The following is a 26,542-nucleotide window of genomic DNA, read 5'->3' as shown; positions in this document are numbered from 1 at the left end:
CTCAACCTTTTATAAACAGATAAGTAATAAAGAGCTAGGCTGGTTTTGGTTTTTGGCCTAAGATTGGGAGTAGGGGGTTACAGAATTAAAATTAAGCCTCAATTGCCAGTATATATCACTATAGCTACCCCCTTTTCTGGATAGCTTTAACTAATCTTCCTGGCTATATTAAAATTATACCATAGAATAAACACTTTAAAAGGCACATCAGGTCAGAGGGTGGTTGCTCTCTGAAAGGAAAACGAATCTGCAAACCAAAATCATTCAAAGCATTTTCTTGAAATCCTGCTCACAAGCAATATAACAGCAAATTAATCAAGTAGAACAAATCTACAGAATAATGTAATAAAATCTGTATACTCTTCCCCCTAACATAATTGTTAATGAAAACTATAAAATGCTAATATATAAAATAAGCAAAATATGGTTTGTATTTCCAAAACTGATGAGTTTTAGACCAGGATATAGGGAAAAGAAATGTTTTTATTAGTTAAGTACATTCGGATCACATTTATATAAAATAGGTTGCTATTCAGTTAAAACAGCCCCTGAATTTATCAGAGCAAGTTTACTAACTATTCTATGAAGGGAGAAAACAAGATGCCAGTGCTTCTTTTTCTCTGCTTTATCTACCAAACTTAGCTATTACATGAGGCTCAGAATCACTGTTCAAACCTTTCTCAGTTAATGTTACTTTGTAAAGCCAGAATTTCTGATAATTTATTGCATAAATGTATGGTTTAACAGTATTATAAGCTAAGTGATTCCTAAAACATCTTTTTCTCCAATGACCTGCGCTTAGGAAAAAGTATCTATATTCAATATATTGTCCATTTTTTAAGCATTTCCTGTATTTCTAGTCAATTTTTAAAGGCTCATTTAGAAATAATACTAATCCATTTCTAATAGCTAAGTAGAACAATTTTTTAAATTTGCAGGGTATCTTAAAAACCAATCAATTTGACATAACCTCAAATTCCAGGAATGTAAACCATAATTCAAGCTTCAGTTTTCCTCTTAAAATAGTCTACTTTACTAAAATGAATTCCCATCCTGCAACTATGAACAATAAGAAAACTGGGCTTAAAATAATATTAAAAGACTAAATCTCATTATTTAGTATTAGATTAATAATCCATAATTCTAATCTTAAAAGTATCTATAGCTATAACCCCTCCAGTTTGTTAATTCCCAAAGAGATTAATACAAGATATAATTAACATCTAAACTTAGAGCAGACTGTCATTTGGAACAAACTATGTTAACAATAACTGTACCATAGTCAAATAGATCAACCCATCACCCTTTATGATTCTCACTAAGGTTAATGAGCACAAGTTGTCATAAATTTTCCAGTAACTCTGAAAAACTGGATTGAATGAAAAGACTAGTTTTTTCATAATACTTAAAATCGAATAAAGGCTGGAGTTGTCTTATCTGGAACCTAGCACAGTATTTAGCAATGTAAATGTCATTAAGTATTTGTGAAATGAATAGACAAAAAATAAGCAACCCAATACACTTACTATCACTCAGCTCCTTACTATGTGCTAATAAGTACTTAAAATCATACATAATAAAATGGAATACACTCAAATTGTTTTTTACCTCTAATAAACACTTTAAAGAATTATTCACTTAAGAATTTCCAGTTTAAGAGAAGGTAGAATTGGACTTTCACAAACCAATAATTTGGCTAATGATTTTCTGCAACTGCATGACATTTTTCATTTAACTTTTTTTTTTCTTAATGAAATGAGAAAATATAAAGAAATGCAAGCTATAACCTTTGCAATAAATAATACTAGGCCACTATATTTGATCTTAATAACATTTATTTCTCTCATGAAGAAGTTACTTTAAAAAAAAATTTTTTTTGAATTTTGAGGGGACGAAGGTGAAAAAAGGAGTGAACTAACTATAAATGTTCTTGCACTTCAAAAATTGTCTGACATCTGAGCCAGACGACTTTCTGCATCTATCAGTGACTACCTCTTCATGTGTCATAGAAAGAGTTCAACATGCGTTACAAAATCCATTACATTTTAAGACCATTTCCAATATCTGCTACCATAAATCAAGAAATCCATTTATTCAAGGTTACTTAAGGAGAATTAGTCACAAAAAATTTTAACAACTTCTTTTTCAAAAATTAAAGTATTTTACTGTACTTGGCATTCCTATACATAATGATGTGAATTCAAAGACTGAAAGCATTAAGGGTATATAATTAAAATTCATGGGCTTAGACATAAATAAATTCATTTAATATTTAGAATTCTCTGTAGCAAATACTGCAGAAAAATAAATCAGAATATAAACACAGTGTAATCTCCTTTGGATTTCTCCTCTGCTTAAGTGGCATTAAATAACATACAAAGTTGTTCCAAAATACTTCTATGTAATTGCTATAGCCTCAGAAACATACAATAAAAAAACCTGAAAACATGAGGCCAAGAGACCTGTGGGCACTATTCATAAGGAACAAAAACTCATGAATTCCCCCATTCCTAAGGATTTCTAAAAACTACCTTCCTAATTTCAAGAGAAAATTTACTCAAAAGAGAAAAATAAAAAACAGGTCAGCTACACAACATTTACAGCTTTATTGATAGGGTATAGCCATTATGCCAAAATTCAGCCATCAATATACAACCTCATTTCCCATCTAAAGTTAATGAGAATATATTTTACTTTAAATGGGACATAGTAGCAAAGTGCCAAGAATTAAAGAATAACCTTAAAAGTCTTAATTTCATACTTCAAACATCACAAAAAGCAGTAATTCCCAAAATCATGAAAGCATAATGAAATAACTTCACAGAAAAAATGGACATTTAAGTCATTTCTTTCTTTCCTAATATTATATAGTGAAAACAGATGTATTCAAAACTTCAGCATACTTCATAAAATCATTATTCATCGAAAATAGACAAATGTTTGCAAAGAACATTTAACTTAAATTTCATAGTTGCTTATAAAATGGCACTTGAAAAACTGACCTATATAAGGAAATAAGAGTCTTGTCAAGAGACAGTAAACTATAAATATAAAATATACCACAATGTTAAAAAACCTCATAATGTTCTATAGGAAAATCAATAAGGATAACTTAATCTTTCTGGGGGAAAAGTATTTAGCATTACAAATTTAAAATGCAAATTTTACACACGAATTCAATATGGAATACATTTAAACCTTACTATGCCACATAATCATCATCTATTTTGTGGAAAACAATAAAAATTATGTACTTTTTCAATATGTGTACATCCAAATCAAAAGGTTAACTTTTACTTTTTCCTTTATTGGCAACTTTGGATGCATTTTTAGGTTTTGGTTCCCATAGGGCATTTTTTACAAATCTTGAAGCTGCAGCCCTGTCCAGCTTGCCAGCCTTTTTCTTGTCTGTTATTTCCTTGACTCTGTTCATGTATACTCTGATTCTCTCCTTAAAGACAAAAAAAGAAGAAAGGCAACAGATTTACTAAGCTGTTCACCGCTAAGTTCTATTATACTATACCTCAGTTAAATTCAACAGCTTTGTATTTATTGCTTATTGAGTGGTGCTAATAAGTGCAAAGTGAATAGGATAAACACATTCCATGTTCTCCTGAGGTTCACAGTCTGAGGGGAATACAGATATTAAAAAAGTCATTTCAGAACTGTTCTGAGTGTTTCAAAAGAGGAAGATCTAGACACTACAGAGATAAACATTTAATTGTTTATATGAGGTTATACTAAATTTTTAAATTTAGCATTCACCTAAATCCACATACTAACTCTCTTGTATCTGAAGCCTATAATCTAAAATAGAGCTTTCGGGACTTCCCTGGTGGTCCAGTGAGCAAGACTCTGCACTCCCAATGAAGGGGGCCCGGGTTCGATCACTGGTCAGGGAACTAGATCCCACATGCATGCCACAACTAAGAGTTTGCATGCCGCAACTAAGAAGCCCACATGCCACAACTAAGAAGGCTGCACGCCACAACTAAAGATCCCACATGCCGCAACTAAGACCTGGCACAGCCTGAATAAATAAATAATTAATTAATTAAAATAAAGCTTTCACATACTTTCAACATACAAACTAAACTCTCCAGAAATTTTTCTAAACAGGAAATGGCTAAGGCAGTATTTAACTATTTATTTTTCTGTGTTACCTTCATGTCACAATTCCAGTAAGTATAATGAAAATACAAGATCTTTTTATCCAATGTCATAGTTCTGACTGAAAAGCACATGATATTTTCTAATGAAATATACAGTTCTAATCAGACTTTACAAGGTGAGAAACATACTAGGTTGCTGTACCACTTTGAATCTTCTGAGACCACTAATCAGAATAAAGGGCTATTCTATACTTCAGTTGGAGAAATAAAGGCGTGAGAGCTATAAAACAGCAGAGTAAATGATTGATCACTGCTTAAAAGCAAGTTTCATTAAAATAATCAAAATAGTTATATAAACATACACAGAAAAATGCAGAACCTTAGAATTTTTTAATTTAAAAAAACTGACAACCCTGCTCAAAACCCTCTCGTGGCTCCCTATTTCTCTGAGTAAAAGCCAAAGTCCTCACAACACACACCCAGTCCAGCCCTGCCCAGAATGATCTTCCGTCACAAACCCACACAGCCAGCCCTTGCTTCTTTCCAGTCCCCTCAAATGTTCACCTTGTTAATAAGTGCTGCCTTTACTACTGAAAATGGCAATCCTACCCAAGCACTCCAGTGCCTCTTACTCTGTGCTATTTTTTTCTTTTTTCCCACAACGTAACTTTCCAACATACTATATCTTCATATGTATTTATTATTTGTTGTCTGTTTGATTATGTTGTTTGTTTCCCTCCACTAGATAGTCTGGCACCTGCCACAAAGGCAGGGATATTTATTGGCTTTATTCACTGAGGAATTATCTCACTTGGAAATAATGCCTGGCTTCCAGTGGGCATTCAAATATTTGTCGAATGAATAAACTATTTTCATTGCCCTTCCCCATTCATGAAAGATATGGCAAATAGGCTTCCTCTCACATACTAACTCTGTGATCAATTAGTGACATCTGTCACAAGGTCAGAAAAGGGGAATAGGTTTATGGATGCTTTTCATTTATCAACCCTTGTCCAAAATATAAATGTACTCCTCCATAAAGTGGATTCTGAGGGAAAAAGACAGATGATTTTTTTTCCAATGACAGAATTAAGTATTACACTACTCCAAATAACTTTGTGTTTAAGAGAAGAAAGAGGAATTTTATAAATGTAAAGTCCATATTAGAAAGGTGAAAGCAGATGACACAATGCATACTTCTTAAGATTTAAAGCCAGTATCACTTGTCAAATCAAGCTCTGTGGATCATATTGCTTTATATTTTTGCTTTAAGTATTTTTCACAATTTCTGTATTTAAAAATAAATTTACTTTTCTCCCAAGAAATTTAAAAGAAGAAAATGTCTTAGTCTACACATTTAAAAATTGAAGACAACAGATCTGGTTTACTCATTTTTTAAAATAAATTACCAAGTACTTTACTAAGTTATAAAAAAAATACATATCAACCACCATAAAACTTTAGAACAATAATACAGTGTCAAGTGTATTTCACATATATATTTACCTCATATTTTATAAACACAAAGAATAAATTTATTAATATTCTTATTCATAAAGCCAAGTCAAGAAGGTAACCATAAGTTTGATTTCTAAATTTTTTTCTTTCAAATTGAATGATTTAATTTTTGAAGTCAGCAAAAACTCCAAGATACCAGACCTTATATAATATACTATACTTATACATCTAAATGGAATACAAAGACAAACCTAGAAGATTTATTACAGGTTGTAAATATGTCACTAATGCAGAATTACTGGACAGTACACATACAACTGGTGCCAAAAAAGCTTTTAGCTTTGTTGCCGAAGTGGATTCTTTACTGCTGAGAAAATGAATTAATGGAAGAATTGAAACGGTGGAGGAGAAACTTTCCCGTCTTGGCTAGTAAATCAACTAGAATATACTTTTAAGAATTGCATAAGAGTTTAAAAAAAAAAACAGGCAGTTGTAGAGATGAACAGGATTTCAAGAATTTATAGGAAAAATAATATAGCAGTTATAAATAATTATTAGAATCGTGACATTTCCCCATCCAGAGATTTATATAATATATGGAACACCCTTCTCTGACAAAGGTGAGAGAAAGAAAAACTAAAGGCACGATGAAATCTGGCTCACTTTCGTAATTTCATCCCTAAATAATTCTGTTCTCCACAATTCGTGTGATAAAGGTACTGCGATTTTACCTTTAGAAACACTACAACAGACATTACACATAAAATAAAAAGAAATCGATCCACTGCAATCTTACCAATTCCTGCTTTACTGGATGTTCCTTAGGATTAACTCCCTGCGTTGCCAAATAAACTACAAGAGAAAGATTTCATGGAATAAAATGCATATATATTAATTAAGAGCATTAATTAAAGAAACTCTAGTTACAAAAAGGAAACGTCACACAAATTATTAACTAAATCTTAAATTATTCAACCTCTTTGTAATACCAAATGTATGTGTGGCTCATGGGCATCTGGTATTCTGATTTAAAAGAAATAAATATCTGACTATTAAAATTGCCATAAAGTATAATTGCTAGCATTTAAAAAATAAGTCACCTTTGACATGATAAATAATTTGCTTTCTAATTAACTCTAAAGTAATATACATACCCCAAAACATTGAATTCAACGTGTAAGCAGAAACTAAATCCACTTTTGCTTGTTCAAGTGGGTCCAACTATTAAAAAAAGAGGGAGAGAGAGAAAGAGAAAGAAAAAAGAAATACAAACTTTGAGCACCATCACATATTTTAAACTTTCACCAAGTACAATGTATCAAAGAAATGTTTTTTTCACTTCCTATAATCCAATAATCAAACCAAATAATCTGGAAATAATTTGCAAAAAGCAAAGTTTTGTTAACCAGTGATTTTTGCCCACAAATTTTCACTTCAGCATACCATCTTTAAGTTAAACAAGGAATGTGTATAATCCAAAATTTTAAAAAATTCTTTTGAATTATTTTAATTTCAGGATTTACAATCTGGGCTTTGTATGTCAAAAGTAATTCATCAATATAAACATTGTACATGATGCATTTATGTATAAGAAGCAGGCTAAAATGCTTAGGCAATACCAAAGACAGAAGAAACATAATGAGATTTGTTTTAGACTGTCAAAGTCGATTTACTCTTTTTGTCCTATAGGGTTTCCAGAAACCCTGATAACATCATTGTAATACTTAAAAGGTCAAAGATAGAGTCTGTCAAAAAGAATGCTGGGAGAACTTTTTTTATTCAAAACCAAGTCAAAATAAAAATATAGTTAGGAGGTATTTCCTAAGCTTGGAGTTTGTTATATTTTCTCCTTAAAGATATCCAAACACTTAAAAATTGAAATAAAGGGGGAAAGGGGCATATATCATGTATCTGTTTCTTCTTCTATACATTTCATTAACATAGCACTCGGTTTTATGAATTACATTTTTAGAAATTACTTAAAATACCTTCTGCAACAACTCATTTCTAGAAACAGACATCATGGTCTTCAGCATCTCATCCACAGCACCAATGGAATTCTCAAATGTTGATAAATATTCATGAATTTCTACTGGGTAGTCTTCATTAATTTCTTCGCTTGCCATTATGACCAACTGGAAAAAAATTAAATTCTTAGTTCATACTGGAGACAGAGAATGCTCTCTAGGTTACAAAAAAAAATTAATAGGTCATATCGTATGTTTCAAAAGTGCTAAAAGAGTTAAAACCTGAAGTTAATTAAACAAATCTTAGAATATAATTCTGGAGCAGCCACGTTTAAACTTCCCCTCCTCTTAGGTTGCTGGGGAGTGGGGGGTGGGCCGCCAGGATGGAACCCACCCAAGTTCATTAACGCTACACATATCAATCCCTCAATCCCTCGATGCTATTTGAGAACTAAAGAGATATGACTACCAAACATGTTATATCAATAATAAAAATCCTACATTTTAAAAACTTTCTGTTGAAGTTAAAGACCAAGCAAAGCAATGAAAGTGTGATAAATATACCCTACCCCCTAATGCTTGCTGAAAAAAATGATAAGCAAAGCTCTTTTTTTAAAAAACATACATATTAGCACTTCTAAATTTAGATGTTGATCTAGCAGCATGGTATATTAAACCAAAAAATTAGAAATCTTAGGTCTGAAATATTTTATGATTATTTATCACTAAAATAAATTTTCAAGCCTATATTTATATTTCTATATACTCCTTAAGCTTAAAATATTAATAAGAAATTCAAGAGTCCATAGATCACATAAAGTCTGTAAGCAGAAAAGATGAAACATGGGAGAAATAAACTATATGGTTTTCATTTAGGCTAGAGCATACCTTGACAGCCCATTCTTTAAAATTCACATTTACATCATAATATTTAATAGCTATATGAGGAAAAGAAATATCCACATCAATGTATTTAATATGGTATCTAAGATCAAATTTCAGAAGCAATTCCAAGCCATTGTACCATCCTTAGGTTTTATTAGCTGAAAATACCTCTCTCATTACACAGCTAAGGAGAACATCAAGAATGTGCAAAATAACAAACAGCATAGCCAAATTGAAGTAAAGGGACTCACTCGGGCTTTCCATCTTGCCTGATCACTGACTTTGTTACCTTAGATAAATCACTGAATCTCTCTGGGCCCCAAATATCTCATCCATTAAATAAGGCATTTGGTCTAATGATCTCTGAAGTCCCTTATAATTCTAAATGTTATGACTATGTCATTTAAGTTTTAAAAGTACTACTTGAATATTTAGTCACAATATATCCACATTTCTATTCAACAAGTACAGTCCACTGAGACATCTGGTTTCATTTCAAATTTTAAAAAAGTGAAGTCCAGGGGACTATCACTACTCACGATGTGAAGTTACTATCCAACTACTATGCAAACAGCAATTAAACAAAGGACTATGAGAAAAGAAAACCACACAGGAAAGAATTGTGACTTCCTATTTCAAAAAGTTAACTGAAAACACGGATTTGCCTCTCATTCCTCCCAGAAAAATCTCTCCAAGATGACAGAAGAAACACAAAACTAAGTCCACAGTAATGCTGGAAACCAAGAAGGGCACATATCCATCAGCCGACCTCAACAGCAGAAATTTTTATAAGCTAAAGAGCAAATGGGATTAGACTGATAGGGAACAGAAACAAGGAGCCTGCAATCCCTTACGAACAGAAGAGAAGGAGAAGGGCTTCCCTGGTGGCGAAGTGGTTGAGAATATGCCTGCCAATGCAGGGGACACGGGTTTGAGCCCTGGTCTGGGAAGATCCCACATGCCGCGGAGCAACTGGGCCCGTGAGCCACAACTACTGAGCCTGCGCGTCTGGAGCCTGTGCTCCGCAACAAGAGAGGCCGCGATGGTGAGAGGCCCGCGCACCGCGATGAGGAGTGGCCCCCGCTTGCCACAACTAGAGAAAGCCCTCGCACAGAAACGAAGACCCAACACAGCCAAAAATAAATTAATTAATTAATTTAAAAAAAAAAAAAAAGAGAAGGAGAATCTAGGAATAAACCCAAGATGAAGGACAGTAAGAGGTGAACCATGAGGGCTGAAAGCTGCTAAACCAATCTCGCAATCTGTGAAAGGACAGCTCCAGCATCTACTGCCCAGATAAAGGTATAAGTACAGGGACAGACACAAATATAGAGAAGACTTGATATTTCTTTTCTTCACATAAAATTTTAAACCAATAAATTTGAAAAATCTGGATGATAAGAATGAGGTGCTGGGAAAAAAAATTACCAAAACTAACCTAAAAAGAAGTACATAAAACAAATAGATCATTACACAGACAAAAAAAAAAAACTTTAAAGAAGTCAAAGATCTACGCTCCAAAAAGGTTCCAAGTCTAGAAAACATTATAGGTAATTTCTTCCAAACCTTTAAGAAACAGTTAATTTTTATGGTATTTAACTGTTTAAGAACATAGAAGGAGATGGAAAACTTAGATACCTACTTCATAACATACACAAAAACTCCAGATGAATTTAAAAGATAAATGTATTAAAAGATTATATAAAATATGTAAATAATCCAAATGAAACCCAAATGCTATAAAAGGAAATGGCTGACAGACTTAAATACATAAAAACTGAAAAAACATCTATATGGTAAAAGTATACCATAAGCAAAGTTAAATGCAAGAAACAGCAAGGGAGAAAATATTTGCCAAAATACAACAAAGGATTAGTCAGATTATATAAAGAGTTCCTACAAAGCATAAAACAGATTAAAATAATGAAGATCTCACCCATCAGATTGGCAATAATTTTAAAGACGGGCAAAGTTTGACGTTAGCAAGGGTATACACTGGAGGTGGAATATAAATTGGTACAGATTTCTTAAATGCACACACCCTTTGACTCAGGATATCCTCTTCAGAAAGTAGCCTACAGAAATCCTTGTATACATGCATATAAATTTATTAAAATGGACTCCGCAGACTCTTCTCTTAAAGTGAGGACTTTGCCTTACATCAATTTTTCTCTCTGCTGGATCATTGCCCATAAGCTTGAAACATTTTATTCCTCCATCTTAGATAAGAAACAAAAGAAACACCTTGACTTCACATCCCCCTCCAGCTTAAGCCCCATTTTCTATCTCCCTTTTAGAACAAACTCCTCAAAAGGGTTGCTAATATTGAATACTAGAGTTCCAGTTCCTCTCCTTCCATTCTTCCTTGAATCTACTACAATCAGGCCCCTTATTTCTCACTCAAAATTGTTCTTGTCAAGGTCACCCACTCAGCCACACTGTCAAATTCAATGGTCAACTCTCAGTTCTCCTCATTTGACATAGCTGGCTCAGTCTGTCTGGTTTCCAGGGCATCACATTTCCTTGGTTTCTCTCTTAGCTCACAGGTTGCTTTCTTGGTCTTCTTTGCTGCATCCTTTTCATATCCTCAAGCCTCTTAACCTTGATGTGCCCAAGGGCTGCCCTTGAATCTCTTCTCTAATTTACTCTCTAGGTGAGCTCTGGGTTTAAACTATATTAATAAACTGATGACTCCCAGGTTTGCATCTCCAGCCTTGACCTCGCCACTGAACTCCAAATTTAATGTCCAACCGCTTACTCAGTACCTTGGTTGGCTGTTAATAGATTCTCAAATGTAATGTGCCCAAAGCCCAATTCCTAATCTTGCTTACTTTATCTTGTAATAACCTATAATGGAAAAGAATCTGAAAAAGTATATGTATGTATGTATGTGTGTGTATATACAGTAAGTCCCCTACATATGAACGAGTTCAGTTCCGAGAGCACATTCGTAAGTCCGATTTGTTCGTAAGTCCAACAAAGTTATCCTAGGTACCCAACTAACACAATCAGCTATATAATACTGTACTGTAATAGGTTTATAATACTTTTCACACAAATAATACATAAAAAACAAATACAAAAAATAAAGAAAACATTTTTAATCTTACAGTACAGTACCTTGAAAAGTACAGTAGTACAGTACAACAGCTGGCATACAGGGGTTGGCATCGAATGAACAGGTAGGAAATAAAGATACTGTACTACTATACTCTATACAGTACTGTAAAGTACACAAAAGGACAACCACTTGTAGAGGATGCATGCACATGACAATGTACGCCAGACACCTGAACTAACTTACATGACTGGACATGTGAACGTACATTCGCATCTTTGAAAGTTCACAACTTGAAGGTTCGTATGTAGGGGACTTACTCTGTGTATGTGTGTGTGTGTATACACACACACACACACACACATATATATAACCAAATCACTTTGCTATACACCTGAAACTAACACAATATTGTAAATCAACTATGCTTCAATGAAAAAAAAAGAAACTAATCTTCCCTACTGCAGTCCTCCCCATCTCATTTCATGGCAACTCCACCTTTTCGACTGCTCAGACCTAAAATTACAGAATAGTCCTTGACTCCTCTTTCACCCTATCTTTAAAACATATTCACGTCCTACCACCTCTACTGCTACCACCCTAGTCTGAGCCAGTCCGAGCCATCATTGTGTCTTGCCTGTATTGTTGCAATAGCCTCCTAAATGGCTTCCCTGTTTCCATTCCAATAGTTTATTATCAAGAAAGTGATCATCTCAAATCTAAGTCAGATTCTATCATGGCTCTGCTTGGAAACCTTCAGAGGCTTGCCGCCACACTCAGTAAGAGACAAAGTCCTTATAATGGCCGAAAAAACCCTGACTCTCTGCTGCCTCCTCTGTGACCTCATCTCCTCCCACTCTGCCCCTGGCTCACTCCATTCCAGCCATAATGGCCTCACTGGGCATGCCCCTATCTCAGAGCCTTTGGACTTCTCTCCTTCCTATAATGTTTCTCCCCCACCAATGGCTTCAAAGCTCATGACTTCACCTCTGCCAGATCTCTACTCAAATGTTATCTATTGGTAAAGCTTTCCTGACCATCCTATTTTAAAATGCGTACCCCTCTTCTCATTCTCAGCACTTCCTATCTCCTTCTTCACCCTTCAGGCCTCAACAGCACCTGACATATTTCACTTATTGTCTGTCTACCTCCAAAAGAAGGTAACTACATGAAAACAGGCAGTTTTGTGTTTTGTTCACTACCACTGCCTAGCAGTCGATGAACATTTGTTGAATGAAGAAATTATAACCAAATACTGGGAATACTCTAAATAGTCATCAATAGGGGAACAGTTAAATGAATTATACCACATCCATCCAAAAGAGTAAAAATAAAGAAGTAAATCTTTATGTAGTAATATAAGTGGTGAAAAAAGTCATAGAACATAGTATATAACACATAATGTGTCTAACAGATGCCATTTATTTTTTAAAAATTGTATATGTAGATATGTAGAAAAAGGTCTGGAAGGAGACATACAAAAATAGACATTCTTTCTGAGAAGGGATAGGAATTGGGAATGGGATTAAAGCAGACTCATGTTTTTAGCTCTTCATTCTTCGTTGTTTCAATTTCGTTATTTCAAAAAGCATGTATTAAAATTGTAATAAAAATAAACAATCATTAAATTTAAATAAAGGCATATTTTAATAATAAAGTATTTTGGCTTTTAACAAATACTGCAAGTATAAAAAACACAAAAAAGCCTTTATTTAAATGTGAATTTTTCATCCGATTTTTCTATTAGAAAATATTTCCCCTCTCAAGATCATGATGGGGATTTTTCCTGCAATTATTCCTTGTCCCTAAGCCCCAGTAAACAAGTAGTTATTTATTGTTAAAATGGGTTACGGTGAACACTGAAAGCAAGGCAGTAAGAATGATGACTCTCATTAAATCTGAACTGAACCACTTGCCTTTTTCCTAACTAAAAAATAAAGGCAAGGGAGACTGAAAAGTAAAGGTTCTTCTATTATCAGAAATTCCCCCCAATTCAGATGATTTCTTCTAACATTTTATAGATAGTTCCTGAGTGTTTGTTCCTTCCACCGGAAGCACCGCCAAGGAGGGAGCTGCAGAAGCCGCCCTCCGTCCCCTTTGTTACTCAGGTGCCAGGATGAAGCAGTGGACGGATGGTTATCAGCAGCCAAAGCCAACACCTGAACCCCACTGCCTGTGAGCCAGGCACTACCCTAAGCACCCACACACACTCATTCATTTACTCCTCACACACAACAAACGGACCCACAGTGAGTTTCCGTAGCTTGCCCAAGACTGTACGTGGTAAATGTCCAAAGAAGTGAAAGAAGAGAACTCACCCCCCTCTGCCCCTCACTCGCTGCCCGGTTCTACAGGGACTCCCCACCCCTCCACCTACTCCTTCTAAAGCGCAGGCTGCGGAAGTGGAGAAAGTGGAAGAGGGCATGAGAGAAGGTGCCTCTCTTCATCCCTCAGGAAGGTCTGGCTGAGACTCAGGGGCAGAGGGGAGAAACCCAGCCCAGCAATCCCCACAGGACGTTACTGCCATTCCTTCCCTCCTCTCGTTGGCGATGAGAGCCACAGTACCGACAGGAGAAAAGGAGGGGCACACGACATCCCCTACCTCCTCCCCTCCATTCTCTGCTTCAGGGAGCTCAGTGCAGCCTGGAACCTGGAAGTCACCCCTCATCACTTCCTCAGGCCCCAGTGCCATCAGTCCTGTCAATACGGCCTCCTTAATCTCCTTAGCCACAGGCTTTCCCCCATTCTCACTAACTAGATCATTTCAAGATCTTTGGAGTAGTCTCCCTCCTGTCAATTTTTCTCCACTCTCAATGTTAGGATGTTACAAAACGTAACTTTTCTATAAAGATAGTCTGGTCATGGTACACCCCTGCTTAAAATCCTGCAATAGTTTCCCGCCACCTTGAAGATAAACTCCAAACCCCTTATATGGATGTGAGGCCCTTTACGATGTGGCCCTTGCTTGTCTGACTAGCCTCATCTTTCATTGTTCCCCTCTTCCAATCCTATAGCTGTAGCCGCCATGGCAGTTTTCCAAATGTTCTATGCCCATTCAGTCTAACCTTTCGCCTGTGTGGTTCTCTATACATGAACCACCCTTCCCACTTCACTTTGTTCAAACCCTGCTTATGTTTGGAGGTAACATCAGGTTTCCCTTTAGTGGATAAGACTTCTCTGAGTGCCACCCTCCCATTCCCTCTGTCTGGCTAAGCACAGCTACAGGTTCTCATGTCACCTAAAACACTATCTGGTGACATGTGTTGATTTACTTAACTTTGACTACAAGCTCCCTGAGGGGGCGGTGTCATCAATATGACACCGCCATGCTGATGTGTCACCAGTGGCTGACACACAGAATGACTTTATGTCTCAACTTGCCCAAGAGAGTCCCCATTTATGTCTATTGTTTCAGCTTGCATCTGCTCAGCTCCCCATTTCTCTTTCAGAAGCCCCAGCTTGAGCAATAAATTAGAGGGTCACCCTAACAAAAGTAGGTTCTCTGACCCTTGCCACCACTCCTCACTCCACTTTGTTAGAGAACATGAGAGCCTAGAGAGTGCCTCCTGGTACCAGCTGGGGTTCAACCAGAGCAGCGGAACCAGTAGGAGGTATTCTGAAGAGATGTACTGCAAGAAACTGGTTTATGCAATTGCGGAGGAATCTGCAGGGCAGGCGAGCAAGAAAGAACATGCTGGAACTCTTGGCTGCAAGCTGAAACTGCTGTCCACAGGTGGAACTTCTTTTTCGTCAGGGAAGCTTCAGCTCTGCTTCTAAAGCCTTCTAATTAATTGGATCAAGCCCACCCAGATTATCTAGAATAATAAAAGTCAACTGTTTGTGTATTTCGATTATATCTTCAAATACCTTCAGAGCAATACCTAGTTTGGTGTTGGACTGAATGGGGGCTGCAGCCTCGCCAAGCTGACACATCAAAAAGACCATCACACTCCTTTAAGCCTCCAGAACTACAGCCAGGAAAGGTATATTCCTGGCATCACAAATTGTTGCTCTGACAGCATTTTTCCACAATAGACATGTTATTGATGATTGTCAGGTTCCCAAGTAATAAAACTAGAGTTCAAATTCCAGTTAACAAATGTGGAAGAAATCATAACCTTTAAAAAAAAAGAAAATCACCATTTTGCAACCCCTAGTGAAATTACAGATTCACGTAATGTTCACCGACAGATAAAAGGGGAAGTTTACAATAGAGAAGTGAGACTGTCACTACCTGAACCCACAGATCAGTCTTCATCACTAAAAGCATGACATAAACGTATCATGAACCTCCTGATGTGAAGCAATGTGACATACACAGCGGCGTCTGTGTAGCATTTCCAACTCCCCAAAAAAGTTGAATCTGAATCTAACTGAACCTTTAGAGCTAACTTTCAACTTACAGGAAATATGGAGGATAAAGAAACAAGTTCATGCCACAAGAAAGCAAACACACAAATATGGAATGAGAAATACTCTATAGGACAACTGACCTGGTTTCCATAACAAGTTAATGGCATGAAAAAAAACTAAGAAAAGGGAGAGGAGGGAGAGAAAGAAGAGATCTAACAACCAAATGGAATGTGTAGACCTTGTTTGGATCTTGATTCAAATAAAGTAAGTGTAAGACGATATTTTTGAAAGAAAGAAACCTAAACATGGAATGGGTACTAGATGACACTGAGAAATTATTGATAATTTTGCTATGAAATTATAATTCAGCTATAAAAATGGCATCACAGTTACATAAGAAAATACCCCTATGATTTAAGGATGTAAACTGATGCACATAAGGGTAAAATTACAAGACATGTTGAATTTACCTTAAAAAAAAAAAGCTAGCCTTCAAGGATTCACCATACTTTGAGAACAAAGATAAGAACTTGTGTACATTATTTCTATAGTGAAATTAGATAGCCAACCCACAAATTAACTCTTAGAATATAACCCAGTTCATAAATTGGGGAAGGCTTCCCTGGAGGCGAGGTGGTTGGGAATCCGCCTGCCAATGCAGGGGACACGGGTTTGAGCCCTGGTCCAGGAAGATCCCACATGGCACAGTGCAACTAAGCCTGTGTGCTGCAACTACTGAGCCTGCGCTCTAGAGCCCGCGCACCACAACTACTGAAGCCCGCACGTCTAGAGCCCGTGCTCCACAACAACAGAAGCCGCCGCAGTGAGAAGCCCGCGCACTGCAACGAAGAGTAGCCCGCCCTCTCTGCAACTAGAGAAAGCTCACATGCAGCAATGAAGACCCAACACAGCCAAAAATAAAAATATATAATAAAATAAATAAATTTTTTTTAAAAACCTCCTAGGTTTCAAAAAAATAAATTAATTGGGGAACACCTAAATAGAAAGTATAGTCTAGAATACTCGACTACATCTCATTTCAACTCCAAATATAATTTGGGGTGAGGGAAAGGTAGGTTACTGGGTGTTCACCAGCTCTGTGATAGTTGCTAAACAACTTATAAAAACAAGACAGAGCCAGTGGCCTCAAATGAGGTTTGTATTGTATTACTAACCTTTCCAACAAAGGCTGACGTTCCAGTCTAATTACTTCCATAATGTCACAAATTTCCTTCTAAAAAAATCCTGATGCCTTATATCTTTACTTGGCCCTTACAAATATGTATGCATGCAAACATAAATTAAAAAACCAAGTCTAAAGTCAAATGAAAAACTAGGGAAAAATATTTGCAACATTAAGACAGATAAAAGAAGCCTCTGCAAATCAACTTAAGAACAACACACAAGAATACCTACAACCCGGACTTCCCTGGTGTCACAGTGGTTAAGAATCCCCCTGCCAATGCAGGAGACATGGGTTCGAGCCCTGGTCTGGGAAGATCCCACATGCTGCTGAGCAACTAAGCCCGTGCGCCACAACTACTGAGCCTGTGCTCTAGAGCTCGTAAGCCACAACTACTGAAGCCCGCGCACCTAGAGCCTGTGTTCTGCAACAAGAGAAGCGACCGCAAGGAGAAGCCCGCACACCACAACGAAGAGTAGCCCCTGCTGGCCGTAACTAGAGAAAGCCCGTGCGCAGCAACAAAGACCCAACGCAGCCAAAAATAAATTTATAACAAAAAAAAGAATACCTACAACCCAAAAGAAAAATGAACAAAGAAAATCAGCAGTTCACATATAAAGGAATCCAGACGACCAATAAGCAAAAATAAAGCTATTCAATCTTACTCATAATTAAAGAAACATAAATCACCAGAACAAGATGCCAATTTTCTTTTTAACATCTTTATTCGAGTTAATTGCTTTACAATGGTGTGTTAGTTTATGCTTTATAACAAAGTGAATCAGCTATACATATACATATATCCCCATATCTCTTCCCGCTTGCATCTCCCTCCCTCCCACCCTCCCTATCCCACTCCTCTAGGTGTCACAAAGCACCGAGCTGATCTCCCTGTGCTATGTGGCTGCTTCCCACTAGCTATCTATTTTACATTTGGTAGTGTATATATGTCCATGCCACTCTCTCACTTTGTCCCAGCTTACCCTTCCCCCTCCCCGTATCCTCAAGTCCATTCTCTAGTAGGTCTGCGTCTTTATTCCCGTCTTGCCCCTAGGTTCTTCCTGACCATTTTTTTGTTTGTTTTTTAGATTCCATATACATATATGTTAGCATACGGTATTTGTTTTTCTCTTTCTGACTTACTTCACTCTGTATGACAGTCTCTAGGTCCATCCACCTCACTACAAATAACTCAATTTCGTTTCTTTTTATGGCTGAGTAATATTCCATTGTATATATGTGCCACATCTTCTTTATCCATTCATCTGTTGATGGACACTTAGGTTGCTTCCAGGTCCTGACTATTGTAAATAGAGCTGCAATGAACATTGTGGTACATGACTCTTTCTGAATTATGGTTTTCTCAGGGTATATGCCCAGTAGTGGGATTGCTGGGTCTTATGGTAGCTCTATTTCTAGTTTTTTAAGGAACCTCCATACTGTTCTCCATAGTGGCTGTGTCAATTTACATTACCACCAACAGTGCAAGAGGGTTCCCTTTTCTCCACACCCTCTCTAGCATTTATCATTTGTAGATTTTTTGATGATGGCCATTCTGACCGGTGTGAGATGATATCTCATTGTAGTTTTGATTTGCATTTTTCTAATGATTAATTATGTTGAGCATTCTTTCACGTGTTTGTTGGCAACAAGATGCCATTTTTCATCTGTCAAACAAGCAAAAATCAAAAAGATTGACAGTACTTAATATGGGCAAAGATGAAGAGAAACAGCCTCTCATTTACTATTAATTGGAGTGTAAACTGAGCATTTTGGGGGGCAAATTTGGCACTATGCTTTAAAATTGTACATGCGTAAATACTTTGACCCAGCAATTCTACGTCTCAAAATGCACATTTTCACATAAGATAATGTTTAAGGATGTCCACTGCAACACTTTTTAAAAACACACTTTAAAGCAGGGAACAACCACCATGCTCATTAGCAAGGACTGGTTAAATAATTTATGATATATTCATTCAATAAAATACTCTGCAGCAGGGAAAAATATGAAGCAGAGCTTCGATTCCTGAGATATATTAAGTGAGCAAAAACTGAAGAACAGCATTTATAATACAACCCATTTGTTTCTAAGAAAAAAGATGTATGAGTGTGGACGCATACTTCTATATGCATGTAAGTTTCTTAAAAAATACAAAAGGAACTGTTAACTATGGTTACTTCTGAGAAACCAAAGCAGGAAGGTAAAGGAGCACATTTTATGTTATACTCTCAGAATTAGGATCTCTAAACAATAATATATGTAACATATTACAACAGTACATAAGTTTATGAATAAAATTTTCAACTCTCTGAAATTTTGAATTTACTTTAGTTCCGAATATGCCAGATAAAATGGCATTTGCCCCCAACTCAACAGTTACAATCAAACCTATATTCTTGGGACTTCCCTTGTGGCACAGTGGTTAAGAATCCTCCTGCCAATGCAGGGGACACGGGTTCGAGCCCTGGTCTGGGAAGATCCCACATGCCTCGGAGCAACTGAGCCGTGCGCCACAACTACTGAGCCTGCGCTCTAGAGCCCGCGAGCCACAACTACTGAAGCCTGCGCGCCTAGAGCCCATGCTCCGCAACAAGAGAAGACACCGCAATGAGAAGCCCGCGCACCGCAATGAAGACCCAACGCAGCCAAAAATAAATAAATTTTTTAAAAAACCCTATATTCTTTAGCTCTATTTTATTCAAAGAACTATATGAATGGATTGCCTTCCCTACACCTAAATTTTCTAGCCACCATAAGGCCACTTTCTCCCTATTGTCATGGTACAAAAGCCTTTCTAGCCTCGTGCTCTCTAGAGACTCCTCCTAGAGTTGTTGTGAGGACTCCCTGCCCCCAACATGTTTGGTCTGCTTAACTCGGCTCCCTCATCAACAATGCTTTCTCAAGGAAGCATTCCCTCTTGCCTCACAGTAAGTCACATCCACTAGTTATAGTCTCACAGCACCATGTATTTCTCCGTATCATTGTTGTAATTTTATATTTCTGTGATTATTTGATTAGTGTCCATCACCCACACTGGACTGTAAGCACCTTGGTTGCAGGGCAAGTCTTTGCTCATATACACTCCAAATATCAGGGTAGCATGTCACAGATGCTAAATAAATATCTATTAAAGAAATGACTCCTCAGTGCCTGGCATGTAGTCAATGCTGAGTAAATGTGGAGTAGGTGCTAGGAAGAGAGTAGGGATAAATAAAGCAACTGTCAGACAACCGAGAAAGGACCCATTTGAAGGTGGGTAACATTAATTTGGGTCTTTTGTGAATTTCTTTAGCAGGGTTCAGTAGGCCTGGAGCAAGAATGGTAATCCAGAATAAGGAACTGACTAATGGATACACAGGAAAGGACTTGCAAAAGCATCCTGAAGACAGCTGACTGGGAGGTATGGCCTTGAAGGGAGAGAGAAGGCTTTTTCCTCTGCTTGCAATACCCCCTCCCCCCACTCCTCCCCTGTCTTCTGGGCCTAGTAAAACCTATTAATCCTTTAAAACCCACATCAAATGTCCTCTCCTCTATAAAGGCTTCCATATCTCCCAAACGAAAGTAGTCTCTTCTTCCTCTTTGCTCCCAAGGTTCTCCAGACCATTATCACTTATTCATTAATAACACTCCTTCTCATGTATCTTGATAAATCCAAAAATGTCAGTCCTCGTTTATCTATCTGATCCATAACTTGCGTCTGAGAACAGTGAACACATTACTCCACCCTGAATTCCACAACACTAGACTCTCAAAACTGTCCTTGTCCCCCGATGGCTGTTCTTTCTGTCTACTTTGTTGGGTCTTCATCTCCCCAAACCTATAAAGGCTAAGATGCCTAAAGACTCACGTCTTGTGCTGCTTTTCTGTTTACATGCACTCCTTTGGCGATTGTCTCCAGTCTCACGATTTTAAATACCAACTGACAACTCCCAAATGTTCTTTTCCAGCAATGACCTCCCCACTGAACTCCAGATTTGGTAGACTCAATTGCCTACTCAACATCTCCACTTGGATGACTAACAGAGATCTCAAACTTAACACATCATAATGAACTCCCAATTCTCCCTCACAAGCCTGCTCCTCCCATAGTTTTCCACTTCTCAGTTCATGGCAATTAACCATTCTAGTTGCCCAAGCCCAAAACCCTGACAGTTCTCTTACAACCCACATTCAATCCAGAAGCAAATCTGTTAGCTTTACCTATGAAATACATCCAGAATTGAACTGCTACTCACCACAGTCTTTCCAGCTGTGAAGCTGCTATCATCTCATCTGAATTATTACACCTTCCTAATTAGTCTCCTGGCTTTGCCCTACCCCTCTCTCCAACAACCTGCTCCTAACACAGCAGGCAGAGTGATCCTATTAAAAACCTAAACCAGATCATGTCACTCCTCTGTTCAAAACCTTCCACTGGTTATTTACCCACTGTATCTCCACGTGATTAACATAAAGTCTTGCCACGTACTTAATAACTATTTGTTCACTAACTAAAAACAATGAAAGTAAACTGGAACCAAATTTTGGAGAATCTCAATATCAGATTAGGATAGTGACCATGTGGATCCAAAAGAAAATATATAATAATGTACATTCCAGGGCTGTTTCCATCACTATACTAAGTAGAGTTACATACAATTATGAACTAAGCCAGGAACAAATCCAAAATATATATAATTTGGGGGGAAAACTAGAGAGACATCCGTAAATGCTGCATCAGAATTCTATTAACGTAATGACTTTTTTGCACTGCATTACCTTAGAAAATGATAGTGAAATGTATATACAACAATCTCTCCATAAATATTGTTGTCTTTGGCAGATAGTCTACGCTAGTGCAGCCTGTAACTCTCCTTCATACTTACAGTAAAATCACGGAGAAAAGATAGAGATGCTAGCCTCTAAAAACAAATTTATCCCAAAGTCTCATAGTAGAAAAAGATATAAATTACAAAGAGGTTGCTCAAGATCGAGATGAATAATTAAATCAGATTACAATGAAATTACTTCAATTGTTAATTCTAACGTTTAATTCGAAGTGTTTTCAAAATTATTGATGTGAAGCAGTAAAATTACCTTCCAAAACTATGGAATTTGCTTATGACAATATTCTCATCTCCTCTCAGGTGTACTGTGCAGGTTAAATAAATAATATAGGTAAAGTTTTTAGAACAGTGCCTGGCTCAGGACTCAATACATTAACTAGTAATACTAGTTATTATTTTACTAAAGTGAAAATGATCAAACACCCCAACCCAGTGGGGACTACTTAGAGCCATACTTGAAGGGTCAACTGTTTGCAAACAGTCGCTAACTGAGATAAAACACATAAAGAGCCATTTGAAAATTTTAAGACTGTTATGAAAAATTATATCACCTCTGAACTGCAATACATACAACATAGCTATCTGAAGACAGCTATAACATCTTTTGACTCAGAACCCTTCTAATTATTTTGAAAACACATTATTCACACAATCATTATTTTCTCTTTCAACAAAACGGTGAGCTCTATCATTTTCCATCAATCACAAACAGTTCTCAGAATTTCAATAGGAATTATTTGGTTATTTTCGAATCCAAAGTCAACATTCGGTTAAGTCTCGGGTCAGTCTACTATCAGTCCAAAAAGATTAATAAGTGGCCAGCAAACATCTCATTGGGACAGATACATCTTTATCAAGCCAAAACTCTTGCAGTGAACAAACAGCAAGACACAAAAGATACTTTCAAACAGAAGTTTCAGTCACGCTAAACTTTCCTGGGCCGTAAAGAAAACCCACTTTTTTGAGATTCCATTAGATTTCACCTTAAGGTCGAAATTAGCCTACCATCTCAGGTGGGCTAATATTGCAGTGACAGGCAGTGCGTGATCATGTATGTGAATGATAACGGATGACACGGGAAAGCTACTCGCCTACATCTGCCACTTTGGCCTTCCTCCCTCAACCAGGTTTGAAGGCAGCTGAAAATTAACGGTGAAGTCACGTGCTCTTAATTTCTCCGCCCCCCCAATACTTGAGAGGCGGAGCTAAGAAGCGAGGAAAAAGCGAAAGGCCGGACCCAGAGACGTGAAGGGCCAAGGTAAGCCGAAGCCAGCAAGCAGCCACAGGAAAGCGGAAGTGGGGGATCTTGCCACGACGCTGCCCCAACGCTCGCATTCGCGGAAGGCTACGCAGCCCGGTCCCCCTCCCCACAGTCAGCCGGAGGGTGACAAGGGGCTTCCAGGAGAAGCGAACTTAAAAGCACGAGAAACTCCAACCCCAGCTCTGAATAATACCTCGCGGGCCTTCCACTCCTGCCTCCCAGAAAGCAGTCGGCGGCGGTGACGTCAGTGGCGCGCCGGCTCTGCCCGCGGCGCGAGCGGCGCTCTCCGGTGACCTCACGCTGCTCGCCCCGCCCCTTCGCTCCTTTCCCTTCCGCCTTCGAAGGCCATTTTCTAACCGCGCCGCAGGCCGAAGGTGTGGGAGGTTGTTGGGGCGGGGCGCCGGCACCTTTTTCTAGATTTGCATTTGGCCAACGCCCACCGGATTACAAACTGAGCATATTTAACCAGAAAAAAAAATGTTAGTTACTAAAGCTTTGTGCTGGTTTTTACGTTCGCTGAAGTTGCAGGGCCCAGGTTCTTACTACGCTCCCATTGTCCGCCTCAAAATTAGCCTCCAAAGCAGCTTCCCAAGTTATCCGTGGGGAAAGTTTCGGGTTCTTTTGTTTTTCCAACCCATCGCTACGAGATACTTTTGTAAAATACAATCAAAATGAATTGCTTGAAGGATGGATAAAAAGGCAAAAGAGAAGCCCAGATTTCTAATTATTTCAAAAAACATAAAACTGCACTGCAATAAATGAAATCAGAACAAACATAAGAGGAAAAAAAGACAAAGACTGCATATTGCTACTTGAACGATTAGGAGCATCGTTTTTACATTCCTGACTTGATTCCACAATCGTAATTTAACAAAAAGTTACGCATGAAATAGCGATTCCATATATTAAATGCCTACAAAAGCACTTTGAACAAACACCGTGTGTGTCAATATCTAAAGTATTTTAAGTGGCAAATGAGCTTTCTTCTGGTTTGTTATTCTAATCTACAGGGATTAAAGATAAGGCTTCTGGTTGAGGGTGGTGAGTATCTAAACTGTTTCTCTGGGTTTTTTTTACACTCAGTAGAGAAACAGAGATAAGTTGATGGGAATGGGAGAAGAGTTTTTAAAGCAATTTCTGCGAGCTAAGAATATTCATTTTTAACTTTTATCTGAAATAAAACAGGGACTTCCCTGGTGGTCCAGTGGCTAAGACTCCATGCTCCCAGTGCAGGGGGCCGGTGTTCGATCCCTGGTCAGGGAACTAGATCCCACATGCCACAACTAAGAGTTCATATGCTGCAACTAAGGAGCCAACTAAAGATCCCAGGGTGCCGCAACTAAGACCTGACGCAGCTAAATAAATAAATAAATATTTTTAAAAAGTAAAATAAATGATGACATTTCCAAAATTCATCTTCAATCCTTCATCAATTGTCAGTTCCAACAATTTATCCTTTAAAGTTATCTTTGAGATTAAATTATCTCCTGATGAAAGAAATAGATTCCAGATTTTATACATAGTTAGAGTCACCTCAAAATATCGCAAGTTGCAATGTGGTCCTACTACATATGACTACTACACAATCCACACAACATGGGACTCACAGTTTGAGTTCAACAACATCCAAACTAATCTTATACCCTACTCAAGAAAACCAGTTCACAGACCTTAGTTGTTAGAGTGATGCCAAATTGTCATAAAAGTTTTTAAATGATTATTCTCAATCTCTACATTCATCTCATTGTGGACAGGTAATAACAAATAGTTTGGAGATGGGCGCCAGCCCAGAGATCACATTTTCAGTAGCACAATCCTTGAGAGTTGGGTGCATAACCTTACCAGGAAGACTGTTGAGATCTGGGAAGACTGAAGCACCCAGAATAACTCAGAAGCTGACAGTTCATCCAGCACCATAGTGATAATGAGGCTTCAAGGCAAATTGTCAGACCTCGTGTCATTTAGGTCATCAGAAAGCAAACACTGAAATGGAGTTAGTAGTACAAGAGGTTTGAGGTGTGGGGGAAGCAGAGATGTCTCTGAAAGATAAAGACGTAGGAAGCAGGATTGAGCAGAAAGCCTCAGACCGTGATGGACATCTGACAGGGTCTCACCACCCCAACAGTGAGTTCCAGAGCAAAGACTGCCCCTTAGAGGAGACCACATTGGGCAGAAATGGCCAGGCACTGGCACCCACCTCTATATTCAGTCAATAGCAAGAGCATGGCTTCAGCTTAAAAACGGAAGTAGAGCCTAAAGATGCTGCCAGATGGCGGCTCTCAGTCAATTGCACTTCTACCACAGAACGGTAAATTCTTTCTTAAAGGGAGATCTGAGAGGCACATTGCCTGAACTGCTGTACATCTAACCATCAACACCACAGCAGCACCACAATCCCATGATTTGTTCAACAAATATTTACTCTGAGTCCCTATTAAATACCAGACTCTATTCTACATCTTATAAGTAGAGCAGTGACAAAAAAGTCCTTCCTCGTTATGGAGCTTACATTCAAATTTACAGCTGGGAATACCTCCCACTCTTCTTTTCCTCCCCTTTCTTCCACTTTACTTTCCTCTTCTTTTCCTTCACCGAGCTTTTTTCTTCTATAATTCCTGATTTCAACATTTAAAACTTCCAGATGTATGCCTGAGTATTGCTGCCAGAGAATACCCAGATGGTGAGATTTTCTGTCTTGAAACCAAGGGTAGGAGTTCTTAGAGGATGAGGAATTGATGCCATCACCATCTCTACTGTTTGCCTAAATAACCTCAATAAATAAGCCACTTCCTCTTTTTCTGTTGCCTTGTCCTTCTTCTTTCCTTCCTTCACCCCTGCCCACCACCCTATGTCAAGGAGTACTTGACTGATTTGAAACATTCTGGTGGGATAGGAATGTTTAAATAGGTTGTCAGCTCATGAGTCATTCTAAAAACACAGAAAAATGATTTTTGTTCTAATACTGTCGTAGCCCCTTCATGCTGCTATAACAAAATACTACAGACTGGGTGACTTATAAACAACAGACACCTATTTCTTACAGTTATAGAGGCTGGAAGTCCAAGATCAAGGTGCCAGTATGGTCAGGTGAGGGTTCTCTCCTTGTTGCAAACTTCCAACTTCTTCTTTTTTTTTTTTTAATTTAATTTAATTTTATTTTTTATACAGCAGGTTCTTATTAGTTATCGATTTTATACATATTAGTGTATACATGTCAATCTCAATCTCCCAATTCATCCCACCACCACCACCCCCCATGCTTTCCCCACCTTGGTGTCCATACGTTTGTTCTCTACATCTGTGTCTCTATTTCTGCCTTGCAAACCGGTTCATCTGTACCGTTTTTCCAGGTTCCACATATATGCGATACTTGTTTTTCTCTTTCTGACTTACTTCACTCTGTATGACAGTCTCTAGATCCATCCACATCTCTAC

The 26,542-nt window shown here is 37.7% G+C and overlaps 1 protein-coding gene across 1 annotated transcript; it reads right to left on the bottom strand.

Annotated features, from left to right (window-relative positions):
• Window positions 1-1,817: 1,817 nt before the first annotated feature.
• Window positions 1,818-23,392, bottom strand: C1D (C1D nuclear receptor corepressor). The gene is made up of 5 exons (XM_059942574.1): window positions 23,301-23,392; window positions 7,559-7,705; window positions 6,725-6,791; window positions 6,367-6,422; window positions 1,818-3,451 (listed from the first exon to the last, which is right to left on the bottom strand). The coding sequence occupies exons 2-5, from the start codon at window positions 7,694-7,696 to the stop codon at window positions 3,287-3,289; spliced, it is 426 nt and encodes a 141-aa protein (XP_059798557.1). The 5' UTR covers window positions 7,697-7,705; window positions 23,301-23,392; the 3' UTR covers window positions 1,818-3,286.
• Window positions 23,393-26,542: the final 3,150 nt, after the last annotated feature.

The sequence above is a fragment of the Balaenoptera ricei genome, chromosome 13 (genome assembly GCF_028023285.1).
Source record: "Balaenoptera ricei isolate mBalRic1 chromosome 13, mBalRic1.hap2, whole genome shotgun sequence".
Taxonomy (NCBI): Eukaryota; Metazoa; Chordata; class Mammalia; order Artiodactyla; family Balaenopteridae; genus Balaenoptera; species Balaenoptera ricei.
The sequence above is the reverse complement of the archived record's forward strand: the minus strand, read 5'-3'. Positions and strand labels throughout refer to the sequence as shown.

What these genes read in the sequence shown, in the direction of transcription:
- C1D (XM_059942574.1), bottom strand. Translation starts at nt 7,696, where the DNA reads ATGGCAAGCGAAGAAATTAATGAAGACTACCCAGTAGAAATTCATGAA. An exon ending in GAAATGAGTTGTTGCAGAAG is followed by an intron (nt 6,792 to 7,558) that starts GTATTTTAAGTA and finishes TTTTTTTAATAG; the next exon opens with TTGGACCCACTTGAACAAGC. An exon ending in ATCCAGTAAAGCAGGAATTG is followed by an intron (nt 3,452 to 6,366) that starts GTAAGATTGCAG and finishes TTTGTCTTTAAG; the next exon opens with GAGAGAATCAGAGTATACAT.